This window comes from Vanessa tameamea, chromosome 19, assembly GCF_037043105.1.
Source record: "Vanessa tameamea isolate UH-Manoa-2023 chromosome 19, ilVanTame1 primary haplotype, whole genome shotgun sequence".
NCBI classification, from domain to species: domain Eukaryota; kingdom Metazoa; phylum Arthropoda; class Insecta; order Lepidoptera; family Nymphalidae; genus Vanessa; species Vanessa tameamea.
Genome location: NC_087327.1, coordinates 5,695,581 through 5,714,250, shown reverse-complemented (window position 1 = coordinate 5,714,250; position 18,670 = coordinate 5,695,581). Strand labels below are relative to the sequence as shown.

The 18,670-nt window shown below is 32.5% G+C and overlaps 1 protein-coding gene across 1 annotated transcript in view; it reads right to left on the bottom strand.

The window, feature by feature from the left end:
- The window catches only part of LOC113404293 (synaptogenesis protein syg-2-like), a 117,490-nt gene that overhangs the window by 67,798 nt on the left and 31,022 nt on the right, over positions 1-18,670 (bottom strand). Inside the window, exons 3-4 of the mRNA XM_064217883.1 lie at positions 18,456-18,597; positions 5,616-5,824 (exon numbers count right to left, since the gene is read on the bottom strand). Coding sequence (XP_064073953.1) covers positions 5,616-5,824; positions 18,456-18,597 — 351 coding nt within the window. The remainder of the gene's footprint in view (positions 1-5,615; positions 5,825-18,455; positions 18,598-18,670) is intronic.

Genomic DNA, 18,670 nt, shown 5'->3' with positions numbered 1-18,670 from the left:
ATACATTCTTTATATTGTATAATAATTTTATTTTAATATTATGATTTTTTGAAATATTTTATAAGACCTATCAAATTTACAATCTATGCGTAAATTGTTTAGGTAACGTCGTGTTAAGCAACATAAGTGTTATAGATCATAAATATTACAGAATGTAAGACATTCACAGTTCACAGTTTTTCGGTCATTAGACAATACTAACCGTTATGTCCCTGCGTTCTAAATCTGTAATAACTTCGAAAATATTCAATTAAAATACATACTGTAAAGGGCCATATGAATCTATATTAAATGCACAATGTATTTAAGGTACTTTAATGGATGATGATGATGATGAATAATTAATGCTGTATTGTTCTCGTAAAAAGTAAAGGATAAAAAATGGTTGTTGTGGGCTAGTGCTAACTAGCTAAGTATGTTGCTAAGTCATTTTTTGGAATTAAGTGAATGTGATATATATAATTAATTTTAAGGCACCAACAGTTCAGAATGTAAACGGAATCGAGAAAACAAAAATTTTTTTTTAAACATACAATTACCATTTTAAAAATTAATTATAGCTGATGTGTTTTTTAATTATTTATACATAAAATGATACATTGATACTAAATGTAAATATCTCATTCAAGAACGCATCATCTTTTCTTGAGAAGGTTTGGAGCTAATTCCACTACGCTGCTCCAATGTACATTTGTGGACACGCGTGTAGAATTTAATCATACACATGCATGTTTACATTAAATAAATTATAAACGCAAATCAAGTATTTGAAAAAAATATTACTTGCCATTGTTTGAGTCAAAAATCTTTTAGTTAAGATTCCCGTGTATTAGTTACTGAACCGTGTCACAATTTCTTGAAGCCAATTTCTAAATTAATTCGCATCTGATGAAAGCGGCACTCCAAAGGCGATATCGTCGCACATTATTGTAATAAGAGTACTCTGGCTTCTTTGACGGAGCTACCGTCGTGTGTAACCTCTCATTTTCCTTACCGAAATATAAAGGAGGTCTTACAAAGCTTTGTTTTGCATCGCTCGCTCCGGGAAAACCTCTGAAAGGCTGGCTTTTTAGATAAGACTCTCCTATAAATTCTCAGCATAGGGTGAAACATTCTCTGTTAAACTTTTTCTGTGGGAACTCGAACAGCCGGTACAATTTCCATTCTAGGTTTCGAGGGTCGTTTTATGGTGAGTTATAATCGAATCATGTATAAAAGAATCGAGTATAAAGGGTAAAAAATGCAATTATGAGACGAATTAAATTATAACGATTCTGTTAAGTCAGTGACCTTTTTTATCGGCGAGCGACCCTTCACGGTACATTTAATATGTATTGGAATTATCTGGGCAAGGGTAGACTAATGTTGGGGGTTGAGTAAGACCAAAAATTTCTATTTGAATATGTGTTGTATAAAGTTGATATTATTTTATGGATGAATTATTCTATTATTCAAATATAGAATACGTATCATATAATGATAATAAGGATCTGTTAACGCAAGGCCGTCTATTTTCAAGTGGCACACTGAAAATGAAAAGCGAAATTGAGACAGAACACTGGTTTTTAGCTGGTATTGGTAGTAGGATTTATTTGAATATCATCGTCGGGGCGTTTGATTTAACGCATTATAAATAACAGGTTACTTCATATATTTTTAGCCATTCCATATATGTAATAATATTATTAGTACAGTCATAGTTGTAAGGGTTGTGGAAGCTATTCGGTATCGCTCGGTAGAGTAGAAATATTTTGACCAAGTGCTAAGGTTTATAAAAACATATTATTAATAGTGGACTTTTTTCTTTATCATAAATATTTAAGAAATAAATACCAATTGACGTAGAACATATTATAATGTATCAATGTAGTATGTAACAAAAAAAATAAATGTTTTGTTAATCTCTTGTTAATTGAAAGCTTAGAATATAAAATCTGACTACCGAAAAAATTACGCTCTGAAATTACGTAGGTCACAATAAAATAGTCTTGTCTGAATTTTTTACATATCCAATATTTAATTGTTTATGATCTAATCAGAAGACTACTTATATACATATTTCATTTTAAGACATACAGTTATATAGGTATTCAGAGTATAGCCGTGATTGTATGGTGCCTTTTTTTAAATAATGTATTCTCCATAGTCGGGTTATGAAAAAAAACCTCATGTAGACGTAAATAAATTCAACGAAATAAAAGTATCGACTATCGCTTTTCCAATACATACTCAATAATGTAATGTATGTTCGTAGAAATATAAATGAATTTTCAAGAAATTTTTAATGTTTACGCTATTAATACAAGGAATAAACATGAACTTGTTACTCCTGTTACCCGACTATGCAGGGTTAGTTATTCTTTTGAAAGACAATGCTTGTTAACAGGATCCCAAAAAAGGCTCAAAATGTGTCTATTGTAAGATTTTAAAAATAATTAAAGAACTTTTTTGTGCTAAAAGTTGTTAATTAATAAAGATTTTATAGATTGCCTCGCCTTGCGAATGAATCGATCGATACCAATTTATCATTGTTAAAATACACATATTAAATATAAAAAAAAATGCCGTTAAGTATCTTTCGTCGGTTCTTCTCAAGTCTGGGTGTTTTTTTTCCGAAACGGTGATAAGATTTCGACAATCGATAAGAAAGTCATGCTTCACCATATTAAATGAAACGTTTTCTGGATTTGATTTTAAATTGATCATTTAATAAGAAGCTTTTATATATCAATTTAAGGCATACATTTTTTTACGAAACATTTTCACCTAAAACCAGTGGATTTTAGGGTAAGGTGAGAATTCACTAAAATAATATAACAGAATAATAATATATACTAGTGGGTTAATAAAATCAATCATTTCTCATTTTTATAGTCTCATTACAGTACAAGCACTGTTTATATTCTGTAATGTTATGTATGTAAGGAATTTCTTATTGAAGAAAGAACACCTTGCACGTATGTAATTAGTGGAGTTCACTGATTTTATCAATATAGACTTTATCAATATAAACATTATAATATTCATATTTATTAAATAATAATGTCCTTAGGAATCGTAAGTTGATAACTTCCTAAATTTAATATAATAAAAACAATACAAGTAAACTGCAAGTGACATGAGAAATTTTAAGACAGACATATATATGTTAAAATTTTGTTTGCTATTCAACAAAGGAACTGCATGGTTTATTCAATCTTATCCGTCTCTTGCAAGGAGCAGAGGTCCTTATTACTTCAACAGTCTGATATTTACGATCTGCTAGCTAATTACATTCGCATTTGATATGCAATGCCTATTTCTAGAGATTAAATCACAAAGAGTTTAATTTTCACCTTAAAGTTTTAATACCTAAAGCTTAAAATTAATGTAATGACTAAATATTAATTATTTTAACACCTGGATCTTAACGAAGATCGTGGGTTTAAGTTAAAGTGGTTTTTAGTGAGCTTAATATGTATTTATCAGAAAGAGGGAAAACCAGCTAAAACCAGGAAAAGACGGCCTACGGTGTATTACTTCGCTGTCTAGTTATATCAGTTCAATGTTAAAATCGACTTTTACTTCTCTCGAATGAAAAAATACATTTTAAACTCTAATGCAGCACTTCATAATATGATTTAAAAAAAATCACCTTTTCAAAACAATACAAATTATTTTCAAGTAGAAACAAATACTGGGTGCATTGTTTGAACGTTCGAAAACAATAGTATTGACAGTTATTATAGTTTTCAATAATTGGACACTTTAAAATCAGATTTTATCAAATAAAATATGAATCAGCCAATAGCATCCACTTTAATTATACTTGTCATACAGTTGATGTTGACTCCAATGTTTTATTATACTACGTATATATTTTTTGAAAAAGTATATATTTATTATATTTAAAATAGCAACATAATAAATGAAATATATTGCAATTAAATACTTTAATTAGTAAAACATATGTTTATTCAGTACAAATAAACACCTAATTCGTTACGTCCTTAAGTGTGGCAGACTAGGCAAAGGATTTGCTATAAACGTATTTTTTTTTTCTATTTTGATGTTCCTTTTTTAAACTTTATAATTATTTTACGTTTATCTCTGGTTTGCTTAAATTTCCGCAGTTACTGCTTATCGTTTGCTCTCTGTTTAGTCACACCAGCTTATCTTTGTTAGAAATCCGTCTCTCACAATGCAAAGGATGTCTTATGTACGAATGTATATACGGTAACGTAGTATCAGCGTACTTTATACGTTAAGGCCTAATTAACATTTGTCGTTTCTCGGATCCGTTATTTTTGAACATACGTTCCGCGTCTGTTGAGACTAGCTGAATTTTGGTTAGAATTAAAACATATGTAAAATATGTATTTTTACTACTGAAATGTACTATAATGTACTATTTAAGAAAAAAGACACTCAATAGATTAAACTTTGAATGTCTTAATCGTAATCGGAAGATTTTCACAATGACTTAAGTATTTTAAAAACAATTTTGTCTTGTGGGTTGACTGTTGAGATTTTTTTAGCCCCAAAATCGAATAAATGTGTAAACGAACAGCGTTATCCCAGTTGTAATAGAAACGAGATACGAGACGACTTTAAATTTTAATTTAAATAATTAACGCGGCGCTAGCTGTTCTTCTTCAGACAAAATATGGTGTGAAAATTTCTATAACTGAGAACAACTAACGCAGAAATTTTACCACCGTACCAGACGACTTGTGGGAATGGGTAGCTTATAACGGGTAATGTGGTTGAATGAAACGAAATCGGTTCACTCGAATGGTGATTCCAAGTGTGGTTCTCTATGCTACGTGCATTGATATCAACGTCATCTATCTCAGAGAGATTAGAATAGCAAAATTAATTGAATTTAGATTTTGTCGATTTTCAAAAACCTCGTAAATTTATTTTATAGACAGATAATTTTGCACTAAATGTTAAAGGATAGCACGCATATCTGTAAAATGAATTTTTTGAGGGTAATAAGAACTTAGAGAAACGTCACTAACATCACACTAAATATCATTACGTGGTCAATGCTGGTAATGTATACTTTTCATCGAGAGATTTTTGTCTTGCTTGTAAAATTACGTAGGGTATTACGCAAGGTTAGTGGCACTTTGGTGATTAAAGGAATGGTGAACCTTTGCCATCATTTGGCCTACCTGACCGTCCGCTTACCTAATAAAATTTCAAGACTGTAATATATTCTTGCGTGAGTCATTATGTGCTTGAAGTTAAGTTAAGAATCGTTTTATTTTTAATTTTATAGCATATTTTGACTTTTGTTAAACTAAGCCGTTACTATATTATTCATATGTTTATTTATATTTACATTTATAGAATTTAAATAAAAAAAAATAAAAAGACAGCAATATAATATTTTATTTACACTTTTCTTGTACGGTTTTTATATAATTTTTTCGCAACATTTTACTTAAGCCAAAATTGTAATCGTCTTCGGTTAAGGTTTACTATATAATAATAATAATATAATAATTACATATTTAATATATAATAGCGATATTTCGTTGTTTTATAAGTCTACATACGTCATAATTTAAAAAAACGAGTAAAATCGTTGAACAAAACACACACTAACTTAGAAATAACAAACTTACCTATGACAGATAATCGGATCTGAAAATTTCGGGTCGGTGAATTCTTGAAATCAACTCTGCAACGATACACGCCTTCGTCGTCAAGTTGAACGGTGTCAAGAGTAAGGGAGGCAGGACGGGCGACAGTCGCGAAGTACGCACGTGGACCGAAGACATTCGGGTCAGACCACTGCAGTGCCTTGTTGAAAGATCGCCCGCGGACGTCGAAACTGGAACAATGATACACGTGTAAGTATCAAGGCTCGCCTGTGAATTACGTCCCCTGTATATCATTTATAAAAAACATATTGCCCAATTTACAAGATTATTTAGGCGATGAAAAAGCGAAGAGTTAGTGTATATTTTCAATTTGGATGTATAATTATGTAAATTAATTGTTGAAAAAGGGTATCGATTTAAGTTCTTGTTTGTTCTGTACTAGGTGCTTACTGACACTTAATATAATATATTAGTTACCGATTGAAAAGTACATATATTTATCATATCTAAATCTAGTAAAGTCATTCCAATATTTAAATCTGGTAGCTCTTCAGATCCTAACAACTATAGGCCAATCTCAATACTACCAACCCTCAGCAAAATATTTGAAAAAAATATTCTAAATCAATTATTAGCATATTTCAATAGACACAATCTGCTTCATAGAAAACAATTTGGATTTACGAGGAGTCGCTCGACTACCGACGCAGGTATCGAACTTATAAGAAATATCTATGAAGCCTGGGAGAGGTCGCAGGATGCCTTAGGGATTTTCTGCGACTTATCCAAAGCCTTCGATTGTGTTCAACATGAAACTCTGGTCAGGAAACTATATTACTATGGAATTAGAAAATGTGCTCTCGACCTTCTGACTTTTTATCTTAACAATAGAATTCAGAGGGTTGACGTTAAAGGAACAAGGTCTCCTGGGGTCTCAGTTGGTATGTGGGTCCCACAAGGATCAATTCTTGGACCTTTTCTATTCCTCATATACATAAATGACATGCTCTTTCTTGTTGGGAACAAACATGATATAGTATTGTTTGCTGATGATACCTCTTTGGTTTTTAAAAGTAATAGGAAACAGGTACAGTATGACGATGTAAACAATGCTATGTGTGATACAGTACACTGGTTTAGCGTAAATAATCTTAGGCTGAATAATAAAAAAAACTAAAATTGTAAAATTTAGCACACCAAACGTGCAAAATGTAAAACCCGATGTACTTATCAATCGATAGGGGATGAGAAAATGTGATTCTCATAACATTGGTACAAGGAACAAACACAATCTTGTTACTCCTGTTACTCGACTGCATAGAGTCAGTAACTCTTTTGTGGGGCAATGTATACGCTTCTACAACAGGATCCCAGAAAGTGTTCAAAATGCTTCTGTTGCCAAATTTAAAAGTGTATACAATTAATGAGTTTATGTTTGATAGCACACCTTGGGAATGAAACGATCGCCTCCTGGCTGTTTCTATTCATATACAATTATGTATCTAATTAATTTGACAAAAAAAAAAGACCCGCTGAGTTTCTTTCGCCGGTTCTTCTCAGGTCAGGGTGTTCCTTTTTCCAAACCGGTGGTAGTGTTTAATTTGACCATCAATAAGTAAGTGTAATGCTTCTATGTTGAATAAAGGAATTTGAGTTTAAGTTTAAGTTTGAGTTTGATATTAACAAGCAGCAAAACTAAGTAATGCTATGTTTTCATTTGAACCAATCTCCGTGGTCGAGTAGTGTGTACACCGGTCTTCATGCGTACGCCACTCCGAGGTCCCGGGTTCGATTCCCGGCCGAGTCGATGTAGAAAAGTTAATTAGTTGTCTTGGGTCTGGGTGTATGTGGTACCGTCGTTACTTATTATTTATGTAATGTTGTCCCGATGAGAGTAGAGGGCGCGCTTGGCTACGAATGTCGGAAAACCAGGAGCTTTCTCGCACTTCAAGAGATATCTCATGCCAGTAGAGTATTGAAATTGGGTTCTGATTGATTCATTAAGAAAGATAACAGGTACTGAGTACATGGATTTAAGTTTTTATGTTTAGCAACACCTAAGAAATAATTAATATTCTTTGGACTGCCAATGTCTATAGTGGTGGTACCACCTAACGTCGGGCGACTAATTTACTTGTCTTACTAAGATTTTTTTTTGCCTTTCTTCAATGATATAAATAACAGCTTCGTTATTTCAAAACAAATACTCGCAATATAAAAAGTCATAATTAAAAATTATACATTAGAGATAGTCATTCGCGGCCTCTACAATTCAACTTTACTGAATATCAACACGTCCCTGAATTTTTTTAATTGATATAACACACCACAATAATACCACTGAATTGAATTTTATGCTCTATTCTATTATTTTCTTAATTAATGATTCAACATATACTTTTTTAATTAATGCAAATAAAATAGTTGAAATCTAATAAAACAATATGATAATAATAATAATAAACAATAATAAACTTATGACGACCTCCGTGGTCGGGTAATGTGTACACCGGTTTCCATGGGTACGCCACTCCGAGGTCCCGGGTTCGATTCCCGGCCAAGTCGATGTAGAAAAAGTTCATTAGTTTTCTTTGTTGTCTTGGGTCTGGGTGTATGTGGTACCGTCGTTACTTCTGATTTTCCATAACACAAGTGCTTTAGCTACTTACATTGGGATCAGAGTAATGTATGTGATGTTGTCCAATATTATATTATATTATTAATATGGAAATAAATATTATCAAAGGTTAGCATTCGAAACAAGCACGATACGCTTCGACCTTTGATAAATAGCTAAACGTGCTTGTTGTGAGAATTAAAGAGTAGCACTGTTCGCTATCATTCGTAGTGAAGATCAGACGATAATATGGTGGATATGAGAGTAATTCAAAGCAATACGTGCGCGAGCTCACGACGGTGCGTCGTCGTGACGTGTCAACATGTGTTGACTTGTAATTTAAGTTTAAGACTCAAATGTATTTCTTGTAAGCCTGATAACAGGGTGAAAATGTAAAGATGACATAGCATCTTGATGGTGGGGCTCTGTGCAAGCCCGTTTAGGATAGTCAACCATCATATATTAAATCGCCATGCAGTAATAATTTGTATTGACGTGTTCTCTTTGAAAGGTGAGTAAGCCAGTATAACAGGTACATAAAACACCACAGTTCCCAAGTTTGGTGGTGCATTGGTTGTGTAACAAATTGTTAAAATTACATATGTCACCAATGTATTTGGAAAGTGGTAACCACTTACCATCGGGTCCAGGTGTCCCAGCCCACCGATTCCATAAAAAAGAAGTATACATAAGTATAGTTCAGTTCATTGTCACGCTTTTTTGTCTTTAATATAATCACTCACTCACTATAGGAATACTCACATTGTAAAATGTTGTACTAAGAATAATATCACTACAGCATAGGAACCTTCTTAACGGGCACGTTTTAATTTAGATTTTTAATGCACATTTGTGCGCAAGCACAAGTACATAATTTATTATTCCCTTACTCACATAGTCCGGTAGGAAGACAATCTTTAAGAGAGCTTTGGTACAGGACTACAACCTTAACGTGCTTTCGGGAAAAGAGAGTGTTACTTCCGATTCCCTAACTCCAGTCTACTACTGAAGCTACCGTAGGATAAAAAAAATATTAACTCTTTATTGGCTAGATTTAAATGCGGACATTTGAATCTACAGCCGTACAAACTAGTTACTAGCTAAACTCAAAACTGTCCACTTATATAAATATATAATTCCGTGCACCTAATGAATAGTATTATTTATGATATCGTTCCGTATTTAGTATTAATATTTAAGAAGCGTTTGGAAAAGCGGGTTAATTTCCTGTTTAAAAGTGAAATTATAAGCGATCTGTGTAATTATATGCCTATTTCTATATTTCCGTCGTTGAGCAAAATATTTGATAAAACTGTGTTAAATCAACTTCTGGTTCAAAAATTCGGCTTCACTAGGGGTCGCTCAAAACCGATGGAAAGTCACTACTTAGGCATCCTATATGCCTACACGATACATGGTAGAAATCATTATCAGAATGATACACGCCAATCAGAATGATATTGGCGTGTTCTGTGATTTATCCAAAGCGTTTGATTGTGTAGGACACGAAACGCTTTTTCACTAGTGTTGCATATCGATAGTCCATTATCGATAGACTATTGATAGTCTATCGTTAGATAGTATCGAAAGTATCGATAGTTCCCCATGAGCAATACTATCGATAGTATTGCAAAAACAATTAGTTTTAACCTAAACTATCGATAGTCTAAAAGTATCGATACTATCGGTGGTATCAATAGTATCACTGCTACCAATAGTATTGCTTACAGAGCTAGCGATACTATCGATAGTGTGGATAGTATTGCCGTAATTAATAGTATTGCCGTAATCAATAGTATTGCCGTAATCAATAGTTCTGCCGTAATCAATAGTTTTGCCGTAATCAATAGTATTGCCGTAATCAATAGTATTGCCGTAATCAATAGTATTGCCGTAATCAATAGTTTTGCCGTAATCAATAGTATTGCTCACGGAGAGCTATCGATACTATCGATAGTGTGGATAGTATTGCCGTAATTAATAGTATTGCCGTAATCAATAGTTTTGCCGTAATCAATAGTACTGCCGTAATCAATAGTATTGCCGTAATCAATAGTTTTGCCGTAATCAATAGTATTGCCGTAATCAATAGTATTGCCGTAATCAATAGTATTGCCGTAATCAATAGTATTGCCGTAATCAATAGTATTGCCGTAATCAATAGTATTGCCGTAATCAATAGTTTTGCCGTAATCAATAGTATTGCCGTAATCAATAGTATTGCTCACGGAGAGCTATCGATACTATCGATAGTACGATCGATATCCTGAATAGTTTTCGAGGTCAACTATTGATAGCCAATCTATCGATAGTTCTGCAAAGCTGTTTCCACAAGCTAAAAAATGTATGCGTACTGTTTGCCTTACCTAATGTAAGAAAAAAAAAATTCAAGTTAACAATAATAAAAAGCAAAAAATAAAAAGCAATAGTGATCTAAATGTAACCGAAACTAAAGTATTTCTATGAACCACTTTAGACTTTAAACTTCAGTGGAATCCTCATTTATCGTCCCTGACAGGGACGACCACCAGTTAGGTTAACTGGTGTTGATACTGCTCGATATGTATACTTTAGTTATTTTCATAGTTTTATGTCTTACGGGATTATGCTTTGGGGTACGCTACACATATTAAAACTGTTTCCATACTACAATAAAGAGCTGTCCGGTTCAATTATAATATTCGATGTTTTAATAAAATAGTTATAATCATATTTGCTTTACAATATGTTTATAACAATATTATGTATATTCAAAATATAGATCGTTTTGAAAGGAACGATGACAATCCTTGTCATCGGACACGAGGAGGAAAGGTAAAACTAATAACATATGGTTACCGACTTTCCAAAGTTAATACATCCGTCCTGGGTATTCGAAATTTATATTCGGTATTCGAGAAAAACATTTACATTTTACATACATACTCCTCCCTTTGAGGAGAAGGTTTGGAGCATATTCAACCACGCTGATCCAATGCGGGTTGGTGGAATACACATGTGGCAGAATTTCGTTGAAATTACACACATGCAGGTGTCCTCACGATGTTTTCCTTCACCGCCGAGCACGAGATGAATTATAAACTCAAATTAAGCACATGAAAATTCAGTGGTGCTTGCCTGGGTTTGAACCCGAAATCATCGGTTAAGATGCACGAGTTCTAACCACTGGGCCATCTCGGCTCTTGAAAACATTGATACATAAAAATTATTACTCAATACAAGATGATATTAACTTTTGACTTAGCATTTATTTATTTCTAGGCAGCATATATAAGAAATTGAGTGTTTACTGTGTTTACTGACATATTCTGACAACTTCTGAGTTTCGTTCCGGTTCTTTTCGGTAGAATCTACTTTCCGAACCGGTGGTAGCTTGACATTTAATTCAACACATGACGATTCAAAAGTATTTTTATGAGTATACTTCAACAAAGAAAATTTGGATATTTGTATTTAGTTACCAGGTGTTGCGCACAACTTCGCATGCGTTTTAAGGATTGGTCGTTAGCCGTCAGTTCCTCTAGTCCCTTCTTGGGGTTAAAGCTTGTTTCATAATTTCCTCATTGTAAGGTTATTTTTACCAAGGTTCATAAGTATGGCCGTGAAAGCGTAACAAATATACATACAGACAATCTTTCGCATTTATAATATTAGTATAGATTAATTATATATACAACATATAAATTGGTATTATAATTACATTTAAGTCTCATATTAAACAAATAATTTTCAATTTATAAGATAGATTGACTCGAACATTACTATTTAATAATGTTTTATTAAATCAGTAGTGAAATTATAGAGCGTGGAATGTCCCAGTGAAATCAAAATAATACTTTGTATATTGCAATATAAGTTTTACGGTTCGTATTAAGGCTTACGCCACATTATGTTCTGGTTAGTAATATAGCTCCCGGGGGATAGCTTAGAGGTTAGCGCAGGCGAAATACCTAACCTAAGCTTAATGAATAGCTTAGTTTCATTCTTTTATTATAACTTGGAACTGGATAGTGTTTTAGTTTCGCTTAGTTGTCTTAATGGTACGTAATAATTAAGACTGCTCCACATTATGTAGGTAGTGGTTTGTTTATAAAAGTATGTCACGGTTAAAAAGACGACAAATTAAAAGTAGGCTTTGTGAATGACTATGGTGCATTTTGAAATGTTTTTTTTTTTTTTTTGTAATATTCTATTATTTAGATATAGTTTTTATATGAAATCTATTTAGCTTCCGCACGCAGCTTCACCCAGGATTGAGGTGGGCGGAGCAGGTGCGAGTTAATAATAATTCATTAACTTCGTAAGTTTATTCAGAATTAATGAATTTTTTTCTCGAAAAAAACATTCACTTTTCGTACTAAATGAGCAATGATTGATGAACATTATGTCGGTTTGTTTGTTCACTTTATTTCCCTCATGATTCAACCAATGGTTCTGTATATTTAAAATTATTAACGTGTTTCCAAAAGGAGGTCAAATTAATCATAATTTATTGTTTTATATTATGAAAATTTTTGTATCATTCGTCTCGGGAACTTCGTTTGAATACTTATCGTTTCTCAATTTGTCATTATGTTACTTTTATTTTTATTTATATTATTTCGTAAAAAAAAATGTTTTATTTTTTTGATGTCTCGATAGTCTGATCTAGGTTTTAAGATCGTAGACCTCAGATCTGTTCTCACCCCAAGTCGCGGCAGTAAAATGTAATTTGATTTTTTGTCAAGAGTTTCACATTAGTAGCTCAAAATTTGGAAGTTGGCAATGGCATGTGGTCTCTTTGGTCGTGGTGGATTATTTGGTCAGCAGGTGATTGATTATTTAATAATCCGAACGATAAATTAATTAAGAGATCAAATGTTAACATAATCGATTTTAATGACGAGTATAGTAACAATGATAAAATAAAATTAACTTCGCTTAAATCTTTTATCTCAACGAATAATCGATTTCAACGAGTAATATAAAAAATGTAACGTAACCTGCTGTGTATAATAAATAGGAGATACTCGATTTACGACGCAGTAACAATTTCATCGTGCCACTATCAGCTATCAGATCTTATTTTATGACGTGCGTGATAACGTTACTATGAAGGTATTTCATGGTTATCGCTCTTAACGTGAGATTGTTCCAATTAAACAACGGTTAATTAAATTTCAAAGCTATCGTTCGAAATTTGAAAATTGCAAATGTTAATCGTAGAAGTGAAGTTCCTTTGTTCCATAACCAATACTTATAATGTCCGATTGACGTTTGAAAGCGTCAATGTCGCAATGGCTTAAGGGCAGCCAGCGATGCAAATAGTCGCAGGATCGATCCTGACCGATTGTCGTCCATTGATGTTGCGGGCTATTGTAATATTAGTAATTACTTAATTAAATTGGGGAATAAATAATTTAAAAAAATGTAGTGACTAATACCTGAGTGTCAAATTCATACACACTATGCGTTATTCCTTCTTGCCTTGTTTCGTAAGTGTCAAGCGACTTACTCCTCGTTGGAAATTCTACTGTTGGTAAGCAAAACGAATCGTTTCATGACCACAATGACCAGACATGAATAAACGTAAAAATAGGGTTCAATCATTGAATATTAATTTATCTCTAAATAAAATTAGTAGTGATCACTTTAAAATTATGATTTAATAATATTCGCATAGTATTTTTTATCTTAGTTGAGTTAGTTATATATATAATATACTTGAGTTTATTTCAGTGTCATAGTTTGAAACAGAAAATAAAGCTTCGCCCATAACGACGGCTGATATTAATCGCACATTCTAGATATAAACTCTTTGTTGAAGGAAAAATAGACATACATTTCTCACACTTAGAAATCCACTATAACTTATTTATTATAGTTAAGACGGTCGTGACCTAATAAAGGATTATGTTTCACTTGACGGCATCATGTGTGTGTGTTTATAAATGCTTGCGAATATTGACTGATTTTATAGGTTATTATAGTACGTAGACCTAAGGTCTAATCGTAGTAGGCAACTTAGAGTTTTTTTTTAACAATTTCGAATATAGAACTGATTCTGATCGTCAATATTTTTTCCAATAGGCAATATAGCGATAATAATAAAAAGTTTTTTAGATTTCCTATCGATAAATTATTATTAGTAAGAGATACCTTCCCGTGGAAACATTTGATCATAATATAACTGCTAATATTTGTCTGGTCGGATTTTCGTCCTATTCGAATATGAGAGTGCGCCAATAAATAGTTTACTTTGAATATTTAAATCACTATTATTAATATAATCTAAACACTTGGCTACCCACTGAAAACATTTAAGTAATTATTAGTAATTTAAAAGTAATTAGTAATGGTAGAACTTTAATCCATTTACGGTTCATTCCTCACAAGCCTCTAGATCTTAAAGATCGAGTCAATATACGTTTTAATGATGAATTCGTTCTGACCTATTCCGGTCAAGGCGACTGATGACAAGGGAGAGCAGCTAACTACGCAGGGCATAGTGCATATGTGTGCGATGCAACCACAGGTGCACTCACTTTTAGACGATACACAAATATGTAAGATAAAACAAAATATCATAGAATAGGGTTATATGATTTGAACCAGCTAACATTTTAACATTCACTCACTCATTTCATTCACGAAGTGCTATCTTAAGTACATACGCAATGTACATTTTAAAGCGCGAAACCATCAACACCTATATTGTTATTATTTCAAATGGGTAGTTGGTCTATTCTAACTATGCTTTACATCTCAAGTGTGTAACCAATCTTGAGAAGTACAGAGAACTAAGTTGTTATGTCCCTTGTACACTGACTCACTCTCCTTTCAAATCGGAACACAAAAATATTAAATAGTTTTTGGTGGCAGAATATGAGAATGATGAAAAATGTGATGGGTGGTAGCTACCTAGAAGAAATACCCGTACTACCCGTACTACCCGTGCTAACCGTACTACCAAGCAATATGTTTGTCAAAACAACTCTCCTATAAAAGTTATTTGAAGCGGTGATTAGTTTAACAATGCACTGTCTTTTTTTAAATGTAAATTAAATAATATTATACAATAAGAAATCAATGTTTAGCTAAATACCGATAAGCAATAAATATATGTTTATGTAGGTGCCACTTTAACATGCAAAGCTCAGCAGCAGATTTTATAGCAGAACGCACATTGATTTATTCTTTATAAACACACATGTTTTGATAAGCAACAAGATCTATTTTTGTACATATATTTCCTTGACGTATGTAACATTTTGCCATTGACTATTTTGTGAATCAAAAAATTGCTTGTGTAGAAATAACTGGTTAATCTATTTTTTTTTATTTATGATTTTTTTTATTATTAATCAAGCTCTGTTATAAATAAAATATTTGTATGAAAATAAAATTGTCGGAATGGGTGTGGATTTTATTCGAAATATTCACACAAATCAACGTGTACCTATTCAAGCGTAGCGGAACCAAAACAGCCAAAATACAGACCAGATAATAATGCTTCGCGTTTTTACGATATGATGATTTCCAATCCAATATTTTAAAAAATATCCGCGTAAATAAAATTCGACCTTACATTGTGAAGGTTAGAGTTTTTTTTCGATTACAGAATGAAAAATCGACCGCGTATATTATATCTTTTATACGGAAGTCTCTATCAACGGAGATCCGACGTGGCTACCGGTCTGCGATTACAAGCCTCCGAATGATACATTGAAGAGGATCAATTGGACTATTTTCTTTAATAATATACGAATTTATAGTAAAAAAATTCTGTATAAAATCCTATTTAGTATTTATAAAAATCATTCTAATATTCAATACAAATATTTTATAACTAGAAACCAAATTTCCTTTTAGTACGTCAATTTATAAAATTCAATTTAAATTATTCATAAATGATAAGTAGGGTGACTGAGTAGGCTGTACGCAAAGACAACGTGGGTTTAGGTGCGTGAGTTAAAAATAGACAATATCGTAAATTTTTTGCTCTCGGTTGAATATATCTTCCCTCTCCAGTAGGCGGTAATAAACTATCCGTAAAGACAGAAATTATAAGAGCACAAATAGGCTAGTTTAGAACACATGAAGCTTAACTAAAGGTTGCGGGTTCATACCCGGATAAACACTTCTGAATTTTCATAACACTTAATTTATTTTTATAATTTATCTCATGGAAAACATCGTAAGGAAACCAGGACATATAAAAATTTGGAAGAAAATCTATCACAGGTGTAAGCATAAAACTCTAAACCTTCTCCCAAGGAGATGAGGCTTTTGCCCAGCAGTGGAATATTTACGAGTTGCTTTATTTTTTAAAGACAATAAATTTAATATTACCAAACATAATAAAATGACAGTTTAGTAACATCAGTTCTCTAAACAAACCCTATATAAATTCAACATCAATGCATCAGAGTTATTTTTGCTCTTTTTACTAAACTCGACACAACGTGCTATGCGTACAACGCTTAAATATCTATGGTAAAATAAATCAACAAAAAAGTCAGCGAATCAAAAACGTTTGCAATTTAAAATGTCGGCCGGAGCACGAAGCATATATTTTTTATACAAATAGCACCCCTATATTGATTGATATCAGTTCTGATTTGATTAAGTGGGTTGCCCCTCCTGTGCGTTGGCTTTGATTGCAGACAAATTTACGAGGTCTTTATGAAACTACGTGGAGTTATTATTACATTAAATAAACAATTTACTATCCGTATTGAATTTAAATAGTTAACATTTTAATACTCCGCAATTTCAATAACCTTCTTTATAATATTCGTTTCTGTAATAAGATATCGCAGATAGAAATCTGTCTATCAATAAATTTAAAACTCATACTAAAATTCATTGATATATGGCCTTATTATGTGTGAAAATACATTTGGATGATAAAAAAGCATGGATTTAGTATTCATTGATTACCAGAGTTGAGTTTCATTTTAATTTTAAGCCGGTGGAACATTTATGTTAATTTCTTTAAATGCTTCTTGGCCTTGAAAGGAAAGTAATTAGACCTCAGTCAACAAGGTTCCTTTACTATGTGATAGACAATTAATAATATAAATAGTTTATGCAGTTTTTAAATCACATAAAGAGAGTTATGTCTTCATTGCCACTTTCTAGTTCTCATTGAGAAAGTCTAGTTGGTATATTCATCAATATATGATGAAGTTGTTACCATAAAAATCTTTTTTTTTTTACATTACATTAACAGCGTGTAAATTTCCCACTGCTGGGCTAAGGCCTCCTCTCCCTTTGTGGAGAAGGTTTTTGGAGCATATTCCACCACGCTACTCCAATGCGGGTTGTTGGAATAGACATGTGGCAGAATTTAGTTGAAATTAGACACATGCAGGTTTCCTCACGATGTTTTCGTTCACCGCCGAGCACGAGATGAATTACAAACACAAATTAAGCACATGAAAATTCAGTGTTGCCTGGCTGGGTTTGAACCCGAAATCATCGGCTAAGATGCACGCGTTCTAACCACTGGGCCATCTCGGCTCTTCGTATCTCTTCGAATAAAAATAAATTAATGTAAATAAAATATTTAAATATATAGTATTTTGTTCATAATTTAAAATCAATATGCAGTTCCTGTATTATCCCAATACAAATTTATTTAGTTATGCGTTACTATTTATTTGTATAGTTCAATATTCGTAGCACAACTCTATATCATCTACACAGCTGCTACGGTATTGCTACGAAACTGTTATGTTTATGATGGCCATTATTCGTTTCCAGTTAGCCTACTTATCGAAAATGCAAAGTAAATAATATTATAAGAATAATTTTGAAAAGTAAATTATTTAAAAGTATAAATCAATTATATGGCTTGTAATAAAAATGTTTAAGTTTTATGTTACACTTAAAATAGCTCTTGTGAGATGCCAGAATTCGTAAATCACAGGTCGAGAGTTTGTAAGTTTAATCTATAAATAGCTTTTAATTCTTATCTGTGTTAGGAGTAGACTTTATTTTTATGTTAGAATGAAATTATTAATTAAACGTCCAATTAAGCTAGATAATTTGTGATTAATGTTAAGTTGTTTGTAAATAAAATTTGGAAATGTATTTTTCGATCCGATAATATCTGTGGAAATCATTCTCTAGATGAGAACAGTTTAAGCTGAATAAATATTAGTAGGTGCCTAAAAAAGCAAGTTCGAGATAAAAATATAGGGTTATGCGTTCCGGGCTTTTGAATTAAGAATATAAATTGATTTAAAAAAACCAGTCACCTGTATATAGGTTTTCCTCCTGTGCTTTTCCCGGCTCTGAACCACAACACCATGTACACGCGGTCTTCATTCGTGTCGGGCGTGACGTCACAGGGGAGTGATGCCGTGCGCCCCAGGACTGCATCCACTTCGACTGTAGACACTGTAAAAAAATACAGGTGTAACTTAATATAGTAATTTTCTCTCGTTATCTTATAGATATTGCTGATATGGGG